General features: G+C 42.3%; 1 protein-coding gene across 8 annotated transcripts in view; it reads left to right on the top strand.

The window, feature by feature from the left end:
• The window catches only part of MYO3B (myosin IIIB), a 475983-nt gene that overhangs the window by 336108 nt on the left and 117088 nt on the right, over positions 1-22787 (top strand). For all 8 annotated transcript variants that reach the window (XM_045033929.1, XM_045033933.1, XM_045033932.1 and 5 more), the window contains 5 exons: positions 483-594; positions 1782-1944; positions 3320-3400; positions 17682-17783; positions 21830-21932. In XM_045033929.1, the coding sequence (XP_044889864.1) occupies positions 483-594; positions 1782-1944; positions 3320-3400; positions 17682-17783; positions 21830-21932 (561 nt within the window). The remainder of the gene's footprint in view (positions 1-482; positions 595-1781; positions 1945-3319; positions 3401-17681; positions 17784-21829; positions 21933-22787) is intronic.

Genomic DNA, 22787 nt, shown 5'->3' on the forward strand with positions numbered 1-22787 from the left:
GTGGTTTTGGTGATTATATCAAAAAATATGCCTACTCTGTATTTTGAGAGAGACATGTGGCTCAGTGGACCAATTCAATAGTATTAGGCTACTTCATTTTTGCTATCTACAAATAGCTTCAGAGGGAACATTTCAAGGTAGAGTCAGAATTTATACAGTGGGATTGCAAATTATATTGTAATAATGCTAACATTTAAAATGATGACTTTCCCTAGAAGAGCTGTCTGAATTTCAGTTTTCTTAATGGATTAGATACTTTGATTTTACATGCAAAAGATGCCAAGTATTCCACTGAATATGAATTATAAAGCAATCTTAAAAGGGAAATACATGTAGCAGAAAATTTAAAAGCAAGTAAGAGCTAAGTTAATACGTATAAGTTGTATACCTCTCACTACCTAGTATGCTATTATTGGACAGTAGGTCCTATACTTTATCAAATGATAACTAAAAATGTTTTATTTTACTCTTTTATTTTGTAGATATTATTACTTGGCATTCAAAGCACATGAAACACCTGTTGCCAGCAAAGAGAGCTGTGTTGCTATCTTGGAAAAGTCCAGATTAGATCACTGGGTGCTGGGAAAAACAAAGGTAGTTCTTTCTTTATTGTTCACATTGTCACCTGTGATGCTCTACTGTGTACCTTTGTCTGTTGTCAGTGATATGACCAGCTCTGTACATTGTGTAGCTTAGCAGGCAAGACCCCAGCCTAACAGTGATCTTCGCTGGTCTTGGGTCAGGAGTGGTCCTAGGACCTCTGGACAAGAAGAGGAGGGTTTGCCTCCTGTTCTGCATGTAATTTGAGAGAACCATTTAACATTTCTAGAATGAGAACTTTGAGCTCATTTTAAAATGTCCCTCTAATTTAAATGCTGTTTATCCCAGCACCTCATGGAAATACACAAATCTTATTAATGACAATAAAAAAAGTATCTTTTTTTTTTAATTTTTTTTTCAACGTTTATTTATTTTTGGGACAGAGAGAGACAGAGCATGAACGGGGGAGGGGCAGAGAGAGAGGGAGACACAGAATCGGAAACAGGCTCCAGGCTCTGAGCCATCAGCCCAGAGCCTGACGCGGGGCTCAAACTCACGGACCGCGAGATCGTGACCTGGCTGAAGTCGGACGCTTAACCGGCTGCGCCACCCAGGCGCCCCAGACAATAAAAAGTATCTTTTACAGTTTTGTCCATTTTTCATTAGACTCTTGCTGTGTTTTTTACTGTATACCCTGATTAGTAGTCCCATTGTGTATAGCTTTTCATCTGGAACATCCTGTCACTGCATCCCAGGTTTTTATGACCCATTCTGAATTGTCCTACAAAGCCAGTGGCAGCCTGAGTGTTGATGACAACACGGTTGCTCCTCATCAGGAATTAGATCACTGTGGGTCCTGTACGTCCTTCTCCCAAACTTCCACTGCTGGCCATGGGTCAGGTCTGTTGGTTAGTGCCTCTATCAGGGGCTGTAGAGACAGATAGTAGAAGTCAAATTGAGAATATAGAACTCCTGGCAGATATAAGGCACTTTTGGAGAACATTTGCAATCTCCTAAACCCCATTAACCTCATGGTTTGTTCACGTCAATAACCAAGAATTGGCTCAACCTTAGAAGAGGAGTTGGTTTGCTCCTAACCAGTCAGTAATACTGGCATAAAACACGTCACTGTAAACTTATTTAGATAATGGTTTTAATATTTTTATTAAGAATACTCTGCAGTAGACTGGATATCTGTTCGGGAGCCCATATTTAATGCTAAAAGTAATATCTCATTTCAGGTTTTTCTCAAATATTACCATGTTGAGCAGTTGAATTTGCTGCTACGAGAAGTCATAGGCAGAGTGGTGGTGCTGCAGGCATATGCCAAGGGGTGGCTTGGAGCCAGGAGATACAGAAGAGTCAGAGAGAAGAGAGAGAAGGGGGCCATTGCCATCCAGTCAGGTAAATAAATGGTCCTGAATCTTGGCATTTCATCAAGCACTCAGGCCGCTCGCCGATTGCTTTTCTCAGTGGCTTCTTCTCTTCCTCCTACCTTCCCTTCCCTTCTTCTTTCCTTTCTTCCTTGCTTCAGCAAATATTTATTGAGTGCCTATTACAGACCAGTCCCTGGGCTAGATGCTGGGAATCTAGCCATGAGCAAGACTACCGTGGTCTCCGACCTCCACATAAGCAAACAGACGTCACAACACACCGTGATAAGTGCAAGATAGAGGCAGTGTGAAGTGGGAAGAGGTAAAACCCAGATCGCACGGACATGTGCCCCTTCTCCCAGATGACTGATGTGTAATACACACCTCAGGCCCATCACCAAGTTCTCAACATCAGAATCACTAACGCCATTTCCCAAAGGCTTTTCTAGCCCAGACAAAGCTTATAAACCTAGGGAACAAATTGCTCGGCTCTCCTCTATGCCCAGCCCATCCAGTGTCTCTTTCCACATGTGTGTGTCATTTGTGTTACAAACAGCATCTGAGCTCCTGTGCTGTTGCTGAGTGGTTATGAAAACGTCAGATCTTGTACATAGTGGACAGTTTCCCTTGTGCCCTCATAACCCAGAATCATGTCGTTCACTCTGGACTTCACGACCACACTCAGCAACACCGAAGGCTGTGATGCTAACGGGAGGGACAAAACGGCGAAGTGGTCATGCTCCTGGTGGGCAGCTGAATGCCCCAGTCCTCTTTCTACAGGACTCAGCACATCCCCAGAAGTTTCCTTTCTCTTTCTCTTATCCTCATCCATGTCTTTTGCCTTTTGCCTTTCTACCGTCTGTTTTCTTCTCTCGAAGCACTGTTCTTAGCACATGGTTCACTCTCCCCAAACACACGTGTCATGCTACTAATTATTCCCCTTGACTCCCATCGTTATTTTTCACTCCTTCAAATTGATGCTCATACCTTCCTCCCCAGTAAAAAAAAATTGGGTAGGGCAGGCTGTTCAGTTCTTTCCCACCATCTCAACAAACCACCCTACCCCAAGTCCTGAAAATGGAGCTTCCTCTGTGGGTTGGAATGACAGGGAACCACCTCAGCTGGGATGGAGGTCCCAGTGATTCATAAGTAGATTCCAGGGTTCTGGAAACTCACTGCTGGAACAAAAATAACTCCTTCTCAGAAGCATCTTGGAAGCCGAGCTAAGAGTACAGAGAGGCCTCTCTTCCCCCATCATCGCTCACGTATCTCTGCTCATTTTGTTCAGGGAGAAAGCAGGAGGGAGGAGAAGAGGGGTAATAGATTGGAGGGAAAACAGCTTATATCAATTCTCTGGCACGTTCTTAAATTAATGTCATTCCTAGCACATGGTTTTATATTTTTAGCCTGGAGAGGATATGATGCTCGGAGGAAATTTAAGAAAATAAGCAACAGAAGGAGTGAGTCTGCGGTTCCTATTCAAGCAGGTAATTAAAACATCATTTTCATAGCGTCCACTTGAAAATATTCTGTGATTAAGTTCATATGAGTTTAGGAAAGCTGAAAGGTTAATAATTCAGGAGCACCGGAATAGAAGGTAAAGTCCTAGTGGGGGTTCTAGTCCTTGTTCTGACACACCCCCTGCGTGATGATGGCAAGGCTGACAGTGAGCACTTACTGCATACTTGTGGAAAGATGCTCAAAGTAAGTCCTGGTTTATAGAGAGGGGACCTGCGGCCCAGAGAAGTGAAGTAACGTGTCCATAGTCACATGGCTAGTCAGGAGCAGAGTCAGCATTTGAACACAGGCAGATTGGACACAGTCAACTTTACATACTGCCAGCTGAACAAATTCCTTTCCTTCCTGGAGTCACATGTCCATCGTCTGTGAAAGGAGAGCACTGGCTAAAGTCTGGTTAAGTCTGGAAGGTGTCTAATTACCTTGGAATTTCTCTGATTATATGCAAGGCCCATCTTTCAGCATCACAGAGATAAGAATAGCTCAGGGACTTTCCCAGCAAATGGAATTTCCCACACCCTGGCCTGTTTGTGACTAGGGTGGTCCTCTGCACCATCCCCCACCCCCACCCCGGGGTAAGCTGTGGCTCAACTTGGCCTGGCTGCATGAGTGCTCTGAGCTCTGCTTCCTGGCTCGTCTGACCTGTCCCTGGCTCCTGGATGGCTCTGTTCTTCTGCAAATGGCAGTATCCACGGTGGCTTCCAGGCTGGGTTCCCTTCATCATTTGAAGCTCTATAATCTAAAGGAGGCTCTGGAAGAAGTATGCTCCAGCATGCCTGGAGCTCTGACAGTGGAGACAGAATGAGAGAGAAGGGGCTAGTCCAGTGAACTCCACAGGCTCAAAGGATAGGGTTTCAGATACTGTTGCCTTGAAGCAAACTCCTTAGTAAAACAGCTGCAATCTTTTTGAGATGGTCCTGCCCAGAGCCTGACTCCAGGAACACTTGTCAGAACTCTCTTAGGCCACTGTAGAGGCCAGACATCTTCATTCAGAACCAAAATATTTGGAAAGAAGGGGGCATCATTTAAATGCAAATGTGTAGCTTTTAACACCATCCCCTAGGAGTTTTAAGCTCTACAACTTCAAAGAGTTCAGGAAGAAGGATGCAATTGTAGTTGCAGCTTAAGAAAAACAACTCAAAGTGCATTTGTTCCCTATTGCCCACCTCCACTCACCACACCACACACACCCGTCTCCACCCCACCCCCCAAAGTCTCCTGGACTGATTTCAGATCCTGCAGTTTGGCCCAAAGCCCAACATATGTTTTAAAATATAAACTTTGGGTTATATATTGTTGATCCACTGAGTCCAGTGTGTAGGATCATAAATCAAATTTTCCCTCTCTGAAAACGATCTTTACGGGCTTCCCTGTTTGCACTGTGTTATTGCCAAGTAAAGGCTGCATGAAAACACAGACAGGTTTGCTTCATCACCGGATCAGGTCAGTCATGATTGCATCGTTCCAGTAGAGCACCAGTGCGGTAGGTGCCATGGAAGGATAATCTTGTTTGGTGGAACCAGAGAGAACACATCTCTTTAAGGTACTTCTGTTTTTTTAAAGCTTTGCAATCACCCCATTTTTTAGCCTGGCAACTAGTGTTCCTCCTTATCAGGTGGCATCGGGAGTCTCCAGGGACTTTGGCAGACATGAGGATGTTGAGAGTGGTACTCAAGCCACCCCTCCCTCTTAGAAGTCATGTGGCAGCCAGAGCAAAAGCAGGCAGAGTCCCTTTGCCCTTCAGCCAACACAGGAATCAAGGTGCTGGTTTTGTGTTAGCAGAAAAGATGCATGGGGAGGGTAACAGCATTTGCAGTTTTATTGGCAGTTTACTTTTACTTGAGAATGTTTTCCGTATCTTTATATCGGAAGCCATGGTTGTGTTGATCTAAAAAGCAAAGCCAGCTCCTTCTAACTTCTCTGTTTTGGGGTGTGTTCTTCTCAAAGCATAACCTTCTCATTACAAGCTCTTCTTCACCCCACGAGAATATTTCTGGGCAGAACAAGCCCCAGACATAGTGCTTCCCTTTCTTGTGAAGCCTGCAGGAAGTGACTTAGAGATGTTATCATAGACAGCCATTCTGATTGTTTTTGAAACTTATTCTCTAATTTTTTTTTCAACAAATCATTTCATTGGAAATTTAGATTCTATGGAATGCGTTTCTTTGTATTTCAAGTTCTGGCCCATAGCATTTTTTTGTGGGTAGTGTTGCTAAGATATGTTATATATTTTTAAAAGAGCAGCCCTTGAAATTTAGGAAGCATTTGGCCTACATGTTGCTACAGACCAGCGCATATTGAAATTTGTTTGCCTTTCATCTCCTTCCCAATAAAAGCAGCCGCACAGCTTATCCCTTTAGCTTCCTCAGAACTTCCTTTCAGAATTCCCGATCTATTACGGCACATTCACATACCAGAAACAAGATGCCTTTTCATGCTGTCAACCTTTTTCATCTGAAATGTAAATTAATTCTTGCTGGTATGCCTTGACAGAGATCAAAGTCGGGGTATTAACCTTCCTGGGCTTTCTCTGGGAATCCGTCCCCAGGACCGGGCTGCTACTAAGAGGCCAGTGTCCCTGTTATAGGGCCCTCCTCCAGGAAGCCCTCGGTCTAGGAGCCACCATTTCAAAGGTACAGCGTCGTTTTGTAACTGACCTCATCATTACTTTAAACTAGGTGAGAAATGATCTGCCTGGCTAATTCTTGAAAGAGAGAGAGGGAAGGAGGGAAGGGGATACACACACACACAACACACACACACACACACACACACACACACACACACACACGAGTCTGTTCATTTTAATTGTGGGCCCTTCACTCAGATTCCCAGAGCTTGTTTAAGTGGTTTTGACAGCGAGTGATCTCGGTATGGTAGAGGGAGGGACAGGGCTCCAGATTGGAAACCTCTCCCCTTGCTCAGTGGGTCATTTCTTGCCTGTCAGTCTTTGAGGTAGGCCACATTTGCATTTTCAAAATAAACAGATGCCTTTCAAATACATGAGCTGGTGGTCTAGAGATCTCTGTGGGCCCAAACAGTTCACCAGCCAGTGATCAAATGCTGGAAGAGAAAACAAACGGAAAAAAATACCCTAGGTACATGCTCATCCATTTCCTAAGTGTATAACATTGCACCAGCAATAAAGGGCCTTTATGAGAGTGAGGAATCTGGAGGAGAGAGAGCTAGGGATCCCAAGCAAAAGTATAGTATGTCATTTTCCCTTTTTTTTTTTTTTTTTTTTGGCTGGGGTGAGAGCAACTTTGAATATCATCTTAGTGAGAAATGGCATGTTTCGTGTGTTTTTATTAGTTAATGCTAATAATAGGCTCTTGCCAATGGAAAACATTCTTTTAAACACCAAAAAATTTAAAATTACATACTTTTTAAATCAGGTAAGATTGAAAACATATTAGTTTTCAGAGAGATGGGATATTCTAAGTAAAAAGTAACAGTTATATGTCATTCCCTGACTAATCTATTATTTTTTTAATGCACCCTTAAGTGTCAGAAAGTGGATATAACTAGATTTAGTCAAATAAAAATGCACACATTCCTCAGTAAATAGTCTCAAAACACATAACTTGCAGGCGATTCATAAAAGGTCTACAATATTTCATTCTTTAAGTTTTTGAAAGCATTGGCCTTAAAATTCCTCCTCTAATTCAAGATCTGTTTTTTAAATGAGAGCAAAGTGGTGGGCCTCCCATCTTGGAGGGGAAATGCCTCAAGTAGGTGACAGTGGAGCCCGAGGGGCTGGGAGCAGAATTTCAAAGAATGTCTCCGGAAAGAGTAGGCTCTTCCAGCCCCCACTCCAGTTCTCCTCCCAACCCCCAGAAGCAGGAAGAGCCCATTGGTTTACAGCATATTTTCATCTAATTGCTTCAGTGCAGTGGAAATTGTTTTCCCTTTCTCTGTGTCCTCTGATCAGCTTCCTACTTACTCTCCTCCTTGGCCCTTCCAACAACACAGATAAACGATAGCCATTTCTCCTTCTGATGCTTTTTTGGGGAGAATGCTTTTTGGAGCATCAGCTGTGACTCTGGCAAGACTTAGGTTTCCTTGAGCCTGTGAACAGGCATTTTATTTTATTTTTTAAAGTTTATTTATTTTTGAGAAAGAGAGAGAGAGAGAGAGAGAGAGAGAGAGAGAGAGAGAAGACATGCCAGTAGGGGAGGGGCAGAGAGATCCCAAGCAGGCTCTGCACCCTTGGCACAGAGCCTGATGCAGGACTTCATATCATGAACTGTGAGCTCATGACCCAAGCCAAAATCAAGAGTGGAATGCTTAACCCCCTGAGCCATCCAGATGCCCATGAACGGGCATTTTAAACTGGATTCAGCTGGAACTGCTGGGTGCATCATATGATACCGGCCAATGACAGTTGCTTTAAATGCTGCTTCCAGAAGGGAAAGCAAGCATCATGTCCAGATAGGTTCCAGCACACTCAGATACATTTCCAGATAGCAGCCTATCAGAACCTGTTTAACTACTTTTAGAAACTTGACCCTACTTCATAACAAAACCAAATTTTTAGTATTTAAAGCTGCTTGAACTTTTAAACCTCTCTGGGAGTAAGGCCTCCTCCTAGCCTTTTCTAACTTTAAAAGGTTGGTTCCTTTAGCACTGTTGGTGAATTGGCAGTGACTGGGTGATTGTAGTAATTTCCTAGAACTAGATTTCTGGAAACATCCCTAGGTGTGCAGGACAATTATATTTTAAATTTGGAAATTTCTTTCTTCCTTCACTATGTGTTAAGTATCTACTTTATGCTGGAGCTACCATGGTGAATGATGGGATTTGATTTGGAGCATCAAATTTTCATTCTCTGATACAGAGGGCTATAAAATATCCTGTCCCCTAGAGAGATGACGTTTGTATAAATCAGGTACTCTATATTATGCCAACACATATTGGGAGGAAATTCTGTAAAACTTCAGTGTAATACAATGAGCCAAAATCATTATAAAATATAGCTGAGGATTTACATTGAAATAACCCATGTTTCTTGAAGGTAAAAATGATCACAGAAGATATTTTTTCATTCTGACAGAGCTGTGTGTAAGCAGATTGTTGATCACAAGCCAAACAGTAGAGGAAGGTCAAGTGAATGTACGATTGAAGGAAAAGGCCCACTTTGAACTAACAAAAGGAAAACAAGCACAACCTCTTTCATTCCTCTCCTTTCATTGCTGTTTGCCATTGTATCTCTATTTCATTGTTTCTTGACTCACTCCATTTCTGTCTCTTAGATTCCTGATTATTTCACACACACACTTGCCTCCTCAAGATGTGAGGAAGACAGCTTCCAAACTCTTCCTGTCCATTGGGAGGGAACCAGCTACCTGTCCTTTCCTGGTGTTTTAGGTCATATCCATTCGAGAGTAAAGCAACATCCAGAGGAAAGTGTTAACTGGTGTATCCAGGCTTGAGATGAGCTATGAGGTGCACACTAGCTCCACTGCCTTCTAAACCTTTGTTTAACAGAAGACAGAATACCTTCAGGTTTATGCAAGGGATCTTGCCCAGTCCATCTGCACATGGCCTGGGTTTCTCTAACTTTGTAGGTAAAAAAGTTGGGACTAATTTCTGACAGCTATAGGCTTAACATTTTGGAGGGGAAAAATGTTTGTGGGGACCAGTATTGTGCTTTACTTGGGAAAATGTGCATTGTTTATGAACAAGACATGTGCAGAGACATGTATGACATACAGGACAGGACATACGGAGCTCCCCTGAAGCTTGGCTTAGAGGAAGTGGTATATAGCAGAGAGAAGGCCTGACCTGCAGCTTCAAGGTTTCTGTTAAGAAATGGCCTCTGCCAAACCTCACTTGGGCACAAACAGTAGAATTCTTGCCATGAAATGATTTGGGATGCAAAGGAACGTCCTTTGCTATGAAATCAAATAATTGTTCGTGTTTGAATATAATGCCCACAGGGCAGGGTGCTATTCACCTAATGCACAGAGAGGACACTGCAAAGCCAATGTGGACTTGGGGTCTGCTAATACCTGATATCATGTTGATGTGGCACAGAACTGTGCTCAAGGTGAACCTTTGGTGCATCTGTACCAGCAGGACTCAAGGTTAAAATTTCAGAGGAAGTCCATGAGTGCTTCAATTTCGAATCATCTCTTCCATGCTGGACCTCATATAGAGCTCCAGAATCTGGCTAAAAAGACGTGCTGCCCAAAATGGCATCTTTACCACCTCAACCTTGAGCGAAGCAACATGATCATGATCAATAACACATTCAGGTTGCCTTTATTCTATGGAATCATAGTTATTTAGGCTATATCCACCTAATAGTAAAGAAACATTAGGGGAAAAAATGAACTGCTATGGCAAGAGTGATTGGGCTTCTTTTCCTCAAAAGACTCCTGTGTGTAGAAAGGCAAATTTTGTTTTTCCCTTTAACAGATGAAACAGAAGCACAGGGAATTTAAATAAGTTGTCTCCCCTTATCTGTTATGTGAGCTTAAAAATTGGCATCAAAGCCCTCTTCTGAGTCCTCACCCAGTTCCCTTTTCAGTAGACCACACTCTACGATTGGTTTCCATCTTGGATATGGCACATGGACATAGGGTACCAGCTTTTGGAAGAGCTCTATATACCAACCTAAGCAAGTGGACTTTGGAATCAAAACAATTGACTTTAACCAAAAAACCCCAAAAATCTGATTTAAAAATGGGCAGAGGACCTCAATGGAAAGAATACATGCTGATGGCCAATAGACATATAAAAAGATGCTCAACATCACTAATCATCAGGGAAATGCAAATCAAAAGCACAATGAGATATCACCTCACACCTGTCACAATGGCCAAAATCAAGAAGACAAGAAATAATAAGTGTTGATGAAGTACATGAAGGAAAAGGAACTCTGGTACAGTGTTGGTGGGAATGTAATTGGTGTAGCCACTATGGAAAACAGTATGGAATTTCCTCAAAAAATTAAAAACAGAAATACCATATGATCCGATAATTCCACTACTGTGTATTTTCCCAAATAAAGTGAAAACACTAACTCAAAAAGGTATATGCACCCCTATGTTTACTGCAGCATTATTTATAATAGCCAAGATATAGAAGCAACCTAAGTGTCGATCTTGCCATTTGCAACAAGACAGATGGACCTAGAGAGTATTATGCTAAGAGAAACAAGTCAGACTGAGAAAGACAAATACCATATGATTTCACTCATATGTGGAATCTAAAAAAACAAAACAAATGAGTAAATAAAAAGTAGAATCAGCCTTTAAATACAGAGAACAAACTGATGGTTGCCAGAGGGAAGGGGTATAGGGAGATGGGCCAAATGGGTGAAGGGGAGTGGGCTTTTAGGTGTAGAATGATTAAGTCATGGGAATAAAAGGTACAGCACAGGGAATATAGTTGATGGTATTGTAATAATGTTTTATGGTAACAGATGGGAGCTATAGTTGTGGTGAGCATAGCATAATGTATAGAGATGTTGAATCACTGTGTTGTACGCCTGAAACTTCTGTAACATTGTAATTCCACTATACTCAAATTTTAAGAAAAAGGAAAGAAAATCAAGCAAACAGGGCACCTGGGTGGCTCAGTCGGTTAAGCATCCAACTTTGGCTCAGGTCATGATCTTGCAGTCAGTGAGTTCGAGTCCCGCTTTGGGCTCTGTGCTGACAGCTCAGAGTCTGGAGCCTGCTTCAGACTCTGTGTCTCCGTCTCTCTTTGCTCCTCCCCCACTCACACTCTGTCTCTCTCTGTCTCTCAAAGATGAATAAATGTTACAAAAAACAATTTTTAAGAAAATCAAGCAAACAAAAGCAATTGACTTTAATTCCCAGCTATGCCATAATTTGTCATATGGTTTGGGGAAAAGTACTTAACTTCTGAGCCTTAGTTTCCTCACCTATAAAATGGGACTCATTAAGGCCTAATTCTCAGGACTGTTGTGAAGATGATTACAAATAATATATGCAAAGCATCTTGCATGGTACCTAGTACCTGGTAGATATTCACTAAATGTTAGCTCCCTCTCTGTACTCCCTTCCCAAATAAGAACTTCACTAGGAAAAATAGTCTGTATAGTACTCTCTCTGTATGTGTGTATATATATATGTATATATACCTACATCTATGTAAGTGAGCATACATATTATAACTTCAAAAAGATCAAACTATTTCTCTCACTTTTGGAGGAAAAAATAGTACCTGTTAAATCTTAAATACAGTTACAATAAAACATTTATAAGAGAGAATTTTCCATGGTGCCTGGGTGGTTCAGTCAGTTAAGCGTCTGACTCTTGATTTTGGCTCGGGTCATGATCTCCCAGTCGGGATCTCACAGTCCTGAGATTGAGCCCTGTGTGGAGCTGAGTGCAGAGCCTGCTTGGGATTCTATCTCTCCTTCTCTCTCTGCCCCTCCACCACTCATGCGTGCTCTCTGTCTCTCTCTCTTTCTCTCTCAAATAAAAAAATAAAAATAAATAATTTTCCAAATCTTAACTTATGTCTTGCTTATTTGACAGGAAAAGTTAAAAAGCAATAATATCATGTGAAATGTTTCAGGTGGTTTTGTTGTTTCTGTAAAGAGCTGTGCTCCATAATGCCAAGAGCTTGATTCATTTGCATAGAGAAATTTTTTCACTCACCTCGACATTGTTAAGATTTAATGGTTTAGTATGCTACTGACATCATTTCCCCATTCACTGGTTTGAGGCCCTTCTGTAACTCGTTCTGGAAAATAGCAAGTCCCCTGCTCATCCTCTTCCATGAAGTCAGAAACTCTAAAATCCAGGAGTTAAATATCACCCAGATTTGCTGCTTGCTGGTGTGGAAAGCAAGTCGCCTTTCAGATGTCTAAGGAGTTGGAAGATCTCAGTGTGCATATCATACTTAACCCACGGTGACGGGTGATTGGCAGCATAACAGCTGAGCGACAGCCATTTGGCTGGGAGTTCAAACCCCAACACGAAGAGCCATAGCAGGATCATGGCTTGATTTGCTGTGGCCGTGAAGTCTAAATCACCGAGCACAGAGGTGGAGGCAGAGGTGACAGCTGGTAGCCATTCTCATCAATAAAGTTGTGACGGTTGAGATGTGCAAGCAACCAGAGCCTGCTAATTTCATAGACTTTGAGCCAAGTACTTAGTGTCAAAACCAGCTATGGTCAATGATACAAATGGCTCTGAAGGGTCCCTCGTCAGCAGCAGGGCTCTCCCCACCAGACTCTTTCTTCCTAGTGGGTGAGAAGTGATTGGACCCTGCTTTCCAGGAACAATCAGTTTGAGAAGACCTTATTTTTTTTATTTTTAAGTTCTGGTGATTTTTTAAAAGTCATATTTATTGAGGTGTAATTTATATACAATGAAACACAAACAGTTTGATAAAATTGGATGAACACATACAGTCAGGTAACCCCCTCCACAATCAAGAAAAAGAAAATTATGAAAAAGCTCCCTCATGCCCTTTCTGTCACCATCCCTCCCACACCCTTAGCTCCTGGTGACCACCAATGGGTTTTCTGTCCCAATAATTATGCCTTTTCCAAAATGTCATAAAAACAGAGTAGTATAGTACATAGACTTTTGTGTCTGGCTTCTTTCACTTAGCATAATGCTTTTACAGTTCATCAGTGTTGGTGCATTTAACACTAATTTGTGCTTTTTCATTGTTGAGCAGAACTCCAGAGTATAGATATACCACAATTTTGCCAATTACCAGCTAAATGATATTTGTTTCCAATTATTAGTGACCGTGAATAAAGCTGTTATAAACATCCAGACCTTTATCTTTTTAGGGAAGACTTACAGGAAAGTAAATAACTTTGATTTATGGGAAACAGGAGCTGTTTAAGCTAGAATGATCCCAGAGGTAGGAGTTATTTCCTTCTTGACTAACAAACGGTAACACTTGTTTTCCTAACATGTTATTTTTGCATAGCAATTTCCAGTTTATACAAGGCATTTTCATTCACCTTATTTTTGTAATTATCAGACTAACCCTGAAAAGTAGGTTGGGAATCTTACCCCATTTTACAGATGGTAGCTAAGAAACACTGCAGTCAAGACTGCCTCAGTCCTGATCTGGTATCCTTCCCCCAAACATTTTCTGAACAGGAACATCCTCTCTGTGCAGAACACTCTGCTAAATGCTTTTGGGGTGGTCACAAAAACAACATCAAAATTATTTTTTTTCCCAGTAAGAAGGGACAGTCTGATGCTCCACATCATATGTCAGCAGGAAAATGCAAATTAAAACAACAAAATACTATTATACACCTATTAGAATGGCCAAAATCTATAACACTGACAACATCAAATGCAGATGAGGATGTGGAACAACAGGTACCTCATTCGTTGCTGGTAGGAATACAAAATGGTACAGCTACTTTGGAAGACCGCGTGGTGGTTTCTTATAAAAGTAAACATACTCTTACCATATGATCCAGTAATCACACTTTTTGATATCCACCCAGAGGAGTTGAAAACTTACGTCCACACAAAAACCTGCACACAGATGTTGGAGGCAGCTTTATTCATAATTGCCAAAACTTGGAAGCCACCAGGATGTGCTTCAGTGGGTAAATGGATAAATAAACTGTAGTACATTCAGACAATGGAAATTATTCAGTGCTAAAAAGAAATGAGCTATCAAGCCACGAAAAGGCATGAAGGAAACTTAAATGCATATTACAAGGTGAAAGCCAGTATGAAAAGACTATGTACTGTATGATTCCAAATATATGACATTCCGATAAAACCAAATCTATGGAGACAGTAAAAAGATCAGTGGTTGCCAGGGATGTAGGAGGAGGTTAATAGGCAGAGCCCAGAGGATTTTTAGGACAGTGAAGATACCATATGACACCATAATGATGGATATATGTCATTTCTTGTCCAAACCCATATGATCTACAACATCAAGAGTAAACCATAATGTAAACTATGGATTTGGGGTAATGAAGAAGTGCCAGTGTAGGTAACAAATGTACCACTCTGGTGGGAGGTGTTGAGAGTAGATGCATATGTGGGAGCAGGGAATATGGAGAAATCTCTGTGCCTTCCCCCCTCAGTTTTGCTGTAAGTCTAAAACTACTCTGAAAATGTTTTAAAAAGGAGGTGGGAGAAACAGGCTCAGGTGGAACCAGGACAGACACATCTGCCCCAGGCTTTAGAGGAGTACTAAGCCAGAGCCAACTAACACAACCACAAGAAACAATCTATGAAGCTTCCTCCAATCTTTTTTGTAAGCAGGCAGGGCATAAATTCTATGAAGTAAACCCCATTGAAGGCTGCTGGGAGTCAGAGAACAGAGTGACAGTCCCTGGATGCTTGAAGGCAAGGGGAATTCCCCAAACAGTGATGTTCCAGGGCAGACAAGAAACTCATCTCTAGGATGAGAGAAAACCTTCCTCCTTAGTTTCCAAGTTAGAGAAAGCAATTACGAGGCAAGACTTTTCTTTGAACTCAAAGTTTGACCGGGATAATGACTGGAATTAAGTACTAGAGAATCAAAGTGGAAAATGATCTCGTAGGCCTGAAATTACCAGAATTGTTTTATGTGGAGACCAGGGTGTCTGATGTGGCTGTTAAAAGAAAAAAAAAAAAAAAAAATCTGTCAATGAGATTCTGTTCTTTGAGAAAAGAATTTTACTTTCTCAGTGCTGCTTTTGGTGGCATTTGCCTGTCAGACCTCCCACAAATTGGCCTCTTTATGTTCTGATAAGATGGCTGCTGACCAGCTGTCACTCCAGCCAGAAATGACACAGGCTCCTTGTGCGATTGGCCAGCAGCAGTTAGGAGGGGGAGGTTGGGCTTTTGTGCCTCATCTGTATGCGCCTTCTCTGCCAGATACAGTAGGCACCGTTTGCCAGGTCCATTATGAGAGCAGGAAAGCTTACCCAGCCTAGATCCCCAACCAAGAAATCAACCTGGACAGTGCCCCTGCTAGAAAGCATGCCTCTGGGTCTGTCCTCTGGGTGGGCCATCAAATGCCCGTCTAGACCAGAGGCTCCCATAGCGGCTGATCTGTGGGACCTTAGAGGCCCAGACATGTGAAAGAAATAACTTCCACTTCTAAAGGAAAAAATAAGAGTTAATGATTTTTGAATGTTTACATTAATGGGGCTGCACTGTGTAATATTTAGGAATCCAGACTTTAGGGTGAAACTGTTTGGGTTCGAGTCCTGGCTCTGCCACTTTCAGCTGTGTGTGTGACTCTTAGGCAAGTCATTGAACCTGCCTGGGCCTCAGTTTCCTTACCTGTAAAATGGGAATAATAGTGCCCTCTACCTTTTAAAGTTACCATGAGGATTAGTGAGGGCCTTAGAACACTTCATGGCACATAATAATCCATATATTTGTGTTTGTTAAATGAAAATAATGGAAATTTCCCTAACTCCTGTTCTTAATGAGCCTCCCCTGCCTCCCCAGCCAAATCAAGCTGAATACAGGTACCTGATTTTTTTCTCCCCATTTGTTTTTTCTTAACAGCTGTCAGCTTTTCCTCTTCATGTTAGTTTCCTAGGGCTAACATAACAAATTACCCCAAACCTTGTAGCATAAAACAACAGAAATGTATTTTCTCACAGTTCAGGAGGCTGGAGGTGCAGAATCAGCAATGTTGGTTTCTCCTGGAGGCTCTGAGGGAAAATTCTTTCCATGCCTCTCTCGTAGCTTCTGATGCTTGGCAGTCTTTGGCTTAGACACCCATCGCGTAGCTTTCATTATCATATGCATTCTCCCTGTATCTGTATCTTCACATGGCCTTCTTAGAAGGGCACTAATCATTGGACTGATGACCCAGCTGAATCCAGTATGACCTCATCTTAAACCAGTTACATCAACAAACACCTTATTTCCGAGTAAGGTCACATTCTGAGGTTGTAGATGGACAGGAATATTGAGAGGACTCTAGTCTACCCAGCTTACCCCTTAAAGTTTCAGGGTGTTTGTCCATTGTTATCTCTTTTTACTCTTACTCTCTGTATTAATTAGAATGTAAGCTCCATGAGAGTATGGACTATATCTCTTTAAGTATAGTCTGAGGCAGCCAGCCTTGCTTAAAATGGGTTTACTGGACCACCTCAAGAGGATGGAGAGGCATGGTGTCATCAGGCTGGGTGTGGGAAGGTCACGCTTTTGAGGTAGGAGAGTCACTCAGAAGGAGAGAGACGGAGCAGATGGAAAAAAATTCCCATTCGAGGAAATTAAAAAGGAGAAAAGTCAGAGATTCCAAATATTCTAATATGGTATATCTAGAAGTACTGCCAGCAAATTAGAAATAGCCAGAGTCAGAGGAAGGTGGGGGATGAGAGAGAACAAGGTTTATATCACAGGTCAGAGAAAAAGGAGACGGCACAGAGTTTGTTGACTGCCTCAGGGCAGAGCCTAAAGAATATCTCCTCTGTGGGAAGGAGGGACTCTGCTGCCAGTGTGGTTTCTTCTAGAGCCAAGGGACCCAACTGGAAAGAACTAGCCATCTTCAGATACCTGAGGTAGTCTGAGATGGTGGAACATCTTCAAACCATCATGACCTTGAGGGTCATGGAGAATGGAAGAAGAGACGTGACAGCCAAGATAAACCCTTCAGTATTTTTCCACCCAAGGCATGAGCTGTTTTGGTAGAGAGGTATTTAGGTGTTTATCAACATGAGCCAAACTAACTGGACAATGAAAAGCTGCAAGTGTGATAGTCCTCAACCAAGTGGAATGTGTAGTCTCTCTTTTCCATGATGGCATTATTGGTTGTCAAGCCAGGACAATTAAAGAACAGGGCTATAAGATGAAAGGAAAGGACAGACTTGCCTGAGGGGTAGAGATGTGGAGGAAAGGAGGAGACCTTGTCCCTCCTTTTACTTCCCTGATGGTACACCTGAAAAGGAAATAGGAAAGCCACCTGGTTGTCAAACCAGCAGCCCTGGCCTGGTGCACTTAAGACTTCTATTTGTCACCCAGCTCCCTATTTGACTAATGCAATCAGTGAGACAGAGGTTACCTGAATTACCAATGTCACCAAACTAGTAGGAAGTCCAACCAGAACGGTTATCAATTCTCCTATTTTCTACAACTATGCCCTTTCCAACCACACTGTATTAAATCTTAAAAATAAGTGCCAGATCTGTTGATGATATTTATCACCTTGGAGCCTCAAACTGTAAGACAAATGTGGGTTTCGCTAGCCACGTGATGTCACCCACTTTGGTAATTCATCCAGGTGTGGGAGCATAACCTTGGTAAGTTACTCCTTTGTTTCATTCCACAGAGCACCCTTCAGGCCAAAGCAGTGATCTGCAGCCTGCTGTTTCAGGGGACACCAAGGAAAGTGCCCACGTTCAAGACTGTAGTGAGCTTGGTGACCACACAGGTAGGATCATAAGAGGTTTGGGAAGGGTGTCCTATAGTTAGAGACGTTCTGTAGCTGAAAATGATCGCCTGATATGGTGATCTGTTTTTCTATAGGTGACAGCTGATTAAGTGCAGGGACGGCTTTACAAAGGACCCCATAGGTGATTTCACGGAAGGGAAGGAGTAAAGGGAGATAAGCTCGGCTTCTCTGCAGCTGCTCCCTCTGCCCTCTGACCTGTTTACTGGGGAAACTGGTCTCGTTGTGGCTCTCCGTACTGATAGCCTCTCTTCAACTCCTCATCTCGGAGTAGACCCTGACACATTTCTGTCTGACTCATGTTGAGACTTATGAAAGTTCAACTTCTTAAGATCTTTCTGTGATCCTGACATTGGTAAATAGACTTCAAACTAATCAAGAACATTTATGGTGGGAAGGAGCACCGTGGACAAGAACTTAAAACTCAAGGTCTAAGCCCTCCATCAGTTAACATCCTCTTAAAATGAGAGAATTAGACTAAATTAATGGTTTTTAAATATTGAAAAAATATTGGAATCTTCCCTTTTTGCAGTTTGAAGTTTCCTGGACTTCTGCTGCAAGAAGAAACTATGATTTTAAAAAATATGGCCCTTAATGCTAATGCCAGCATTTTCTAAAAAGTGAGGATGAGTTGCCCCGGATTTTCCAGTAGAGTTTGCAGTTACAGGGTATCAGCAAGGAGTTTCTGGGCACATCTGGCTCCTTTGGAATTGGCCATGCAGCCTATTTTTCAAGGAAGTACAGAACTGGGACTTCACCTTGGAGCAGGGAGGTTAGGGAGTAAGAGAGAAGGAGAAGAGGGAGAGCCCAGGGAGCAGCAGTGTTTCCTGAATTTGAGGAGACTTTGGGGTGGAGACAATGACACCCTTTTCATTTTCAAAAACAGGATGCCTAGCTCTTACTGACTCATGGTCTAGACCCTTTCTCCATAGCAGAAGTCACAAATAGGAGGTCTTCTGGTGTAATCAGCACACAGATGTGTTTTGTTTGGCCAGATACAGTGTTTGTTTGGTTTTTTTTTAAACTTTGAACCCAAATGTCTTTAGGTGGGGCATATATTTTCTGCTTCACCACAAACCCTAACACCCCCCCCCCCCCGCCACCCTCTTGGCCTGACAGTGCACACATTCTTGTTACCTGAGTGACCCCAAAGGCATTTGACTTTGCACTGCCTGCTCTGGTGTTTTCAGCCATATCTTCTCCATTTTATTCCAAAATGGTCCAGTGGAGAATTGGCTTGATTTTCCTGGGAAATATGAATGGCTCATTGAGCTCAATCCGACTTTGGAAGGATTCAACTCCTTCAGAGAAGGAGTCCCAGCATTACTTTATTTCATTGAACCCGAACACTCAGGGATGCTTCTTTGAGGAAATGAGAATCCATATCTGGAGAAGCTTCTGTTGTCACTCCTGGACGTAATCAAGTCTGCAATTCAAGCTCTTCATCGTTCAGCCACGTCACTGGTGTCATTCCTTTTAAGTTGATCTATTTACTTAGAATGGACCACCCTATTTTACCTTTCTGTTTTTCTCCATATCTTCACTTTTCCAATCTCCTTGTGTAGCAATTAATTTGCCAAAGAGATGCAGATGATTCCAGCTGTCACCAGGACATAGTTAAAAATATTTGACAATACTGAGTTTTGCTTTGAACTCAATAGTTTGATGGTCTCCTTCTTATTTAAGTTTATCTCTTTACTCTGACTCAAATCCTTCTCCCTGCTCTCCAGGCAAAGCTGGAGGATGGAGAACAGACTTCATCTAAGCTTTATTAAGAATATTCTGTAAGTTTTCTGTTTGATTTTTATACTTCAAATAACTCTTAAAAATCAATATTTTGATGACTGAAGTGTAAATGAATAAGAAACATGGAATAAGTTTTCCCTTCAATTACATGAACAGAAATTCTATGGGTTTTTATTATAAATCCAGGCAAAGTAACTAGAGGCATCTGCTAAGTTCCAGGTGAAGATGTGGAAGCTTCCTCTCTGGGGAAAAACATGGCACCTTCCTCTGGAGAGTCCCCAACCAAAAGGGGCTTGGTGATCTTTTCTTGCTTTGTTTTTTCCTCTCTGAATCTATTGAACTGCTGTTGCTCCTTTTTATTCTGAAGATCTCAGATTGGTGGAGACAACAACAATCTCAGCTTCCACGTGGGTGATACTGGCTGGGCTTTGATCAGTGCATGGTAGCTCTTGGTCCAGCTGAATTGGGTCAGAGCACAAGGTTAAAGATTATTCCCATCAATGGTCCTTCTTAATAAGCAAACAGAGTTATCTGTGCCCTGAAGTGGGCTCCTCTTTCTTCTTTTTATGTCACTTCTTGCTTTTATGTTGCTTACCACGGTATTACAAGTAAGCGTAGGCCTAACAGTGTTTTGGAATCTCCAGGAAGGGGAAACCTGCCTGGTCCTCTGCTGGGAGGAGTTGGTCAATCAAGAGATGGGAGGGAAGGCAGGGAAGGGAAGTTAATGAAATTCTAAAAAGCTGCAGATATTTTTCTTAATTTCTTTTTTGTCTTCTTTTAACATTGTTGTTTCCCTGTCTGGTCATGATGTTTTTTGTGTGATAATAAAAATGTAATAATATTCCATTTAAAATTTTTGTCTTTATCCTTTGGTGTTTATAGCAATAATAATAACAACAACAGATGGTCTTATCTACCGTTGATAGCTCGAAGAATTACGTTTCTTCTACACAAAAGATATTTGTCTAAGGAACCAAACTAATAACATAGAATCAGAGTGTAGTCTTCCCAGAATAGACAACATAAAACAATTGATTTCTATATTTATTTTTCTGCACTGTATCTTTGTCATGCTATGTGTTCTATCATTATAATTTCAACCTTACACATTTTATGCATCTTCTGCAGTAGGTCACAATTGCCAAGTTTATAAATTATCCTCACTGTTTATATTTTGGTTTGGATGCTTTTAGATGATCTGAAATGAGGATACCAAATAGGTGCAGTCTCTCTTGATTAGTAGTGACTGTGTGAGACTGTAAATGCTCAGCCCTGACCACAGGTTAAATCATCCAGAGAGTTTCTTGAAATTGAAGCCAACCCCACCCCACCCTGGGTCAGTTTCAGAATCTGTAGGGGCTGGGCTCAGGCATACTTAAAATCTTCCCTGGGTGATTTGAATATACAACTAGGATTAAGAACCATTGATCTGGAGCAATGTCTGTCAAACTTCAGCACGGATCAGGATCACCTTGAGGGCTTGTTAAAAACACAGGTTGCCAGCCCCTCCCCCACTCCCTGGACATTCTGATTCAGTAGGTCTGGGGTGGTGCCCAAGAATTTGCATTTCTAACAAGTTTCTAAGCGATGTTGATGCTTCATGGGTTGTCCCTATCAAGTCGTGATCACGTGGCATCTGCACTTTGGGAAACACTGATGTAAAGCGTTTTAGGAAGGACCTTGAAGATAAATTAAGGTTTAGTGGAAAAGAGGGGCATGATTGATTAGTTACAGCTGGGCTGCCAGGGTCACTGAAAGGAGGAATTGTATTTGTTATCCCCACTCTTGAGAAACTTACTGGTAAACTGTCCTCATTCACAATGTAGAAATGGGTTACTCTAGGAATGATTCCCTGTTTACATTCAGTCCTACCCGCATTGTGACAATCCATTCCTTGACCTACCATCTGTGTCAGCAGGCCGCCCTGTCCTGCTGTCTAGGACCGGAAGCTGGCCTGCTGTCTCGCTCAGTGCCATTCTTGCTGCCACCATTGCAGTCTACCTCACCTGGGGGCCACTGAGCTCAGTCCGTTACCTCTGTTGCCAGAGAAAGGTAGCTTGTTTTCCCAAAACCCTGAATGATTTTACCCCACTTGCTGGCTGGGATCACAGAACAGGTCAGTTTTGATGACATGTCATAGACAAAGGCTGTGGAACAGCAGGAGGGGCAGGAGAGAGGTACTACGGAGTGTAGACGTGTTCTAAAACCTAACCCTGCCTATTTCTGAGCTTGTCCATAGATCTCTAAGTATTTTGTTTGTCTTCTTGTTTGTTTTCTCTCAGTTCTAAGGGGCTCTATAGATCATAAAGTCATCCCACAAACAGAATTCAACAATGGCCATGAAGACACTTCAAGCAACCCTCCTGCTATCACTGAGAAAAATTGGTGAGTCTTATCCATAAGCATTCCCAATCTTAAACTCAGGTGCTCTGTTCCAATGGACACTGAAACAGCTATTTCTAACAGTGTTTTGGTGAGTTGGAGACAGTGGAGCCAAAAAGTGTTTTTTATCAGATTTTCCCACGTCAGACGTCATTACTCTGTGGGCAAAAGTCTTTATTCTACAGCGCAACCTGAGTGCAGTCCTGCTATTTGGGTTCTCTTCATGATAAAACAGGTAGTTGCCTGATGAACCTTAACAGATTCTCTCAACTGGGGACAGTTTTGCCTCTCTTCCCTACTTCCCCCTCCCCACCCCCCACCCCGGGACACTCAAAAATGTCTGGAGATATTTTTGGTTGTCACAACTCTAGGGGGAGGAGTTGTACTAATGCCATCTAGCGGGTGGAGGCCAGGGATAGTGCCAAACAGCCTACCAGGCACAGCACAGCCCCCTCACGACAATGAGTTGGCCAGCCCCAAATGACAGTAGTTCCAAGACTGAAAAAGCTTGGTTTACGCTGAAGCAAAAAGGGAGCATCAATTCCTATTTACCCACAGTTTCTAGTCAAATATAATTCAGAGTAGAGCATTACAGCCCAGGGCCACAGCACCCCATCTTCAGTGTACCTAGGAACTGCTCGGGTCTGCAGAGACCAATATCTCTGCCAAATGGAGGCTCATGTCACTCTAAGTCAGACCAGACAAGGCCATGACATCAAGCACTGGACACTCAAGGAGCTCCTAGGCTAGGCCTTCTGTTCTTCACAGAAAACTCCCCAGCCTACCCTTTCCCAGAAAAGGTTTTCAGGCCCTGTCACACATGTCACCAGGAAGAGGACACAACCACAGGAAGGAGTG

The sequence above is a fragment of the Felis catus genome, chromosome C1 (genome assembly GCF_018350175.1).
Source record: "Felis catus isolate Fca126 chromosome C1, F.catus_Fca126_mat1.0, whole genome shotgun sequence".
Taxonomy (NCBI): domain Eukaryota; kingdom Metazoa; phylum Chordata; class Mammalia; order Carnivora; family Felidae; genus Felis; species Felis catus.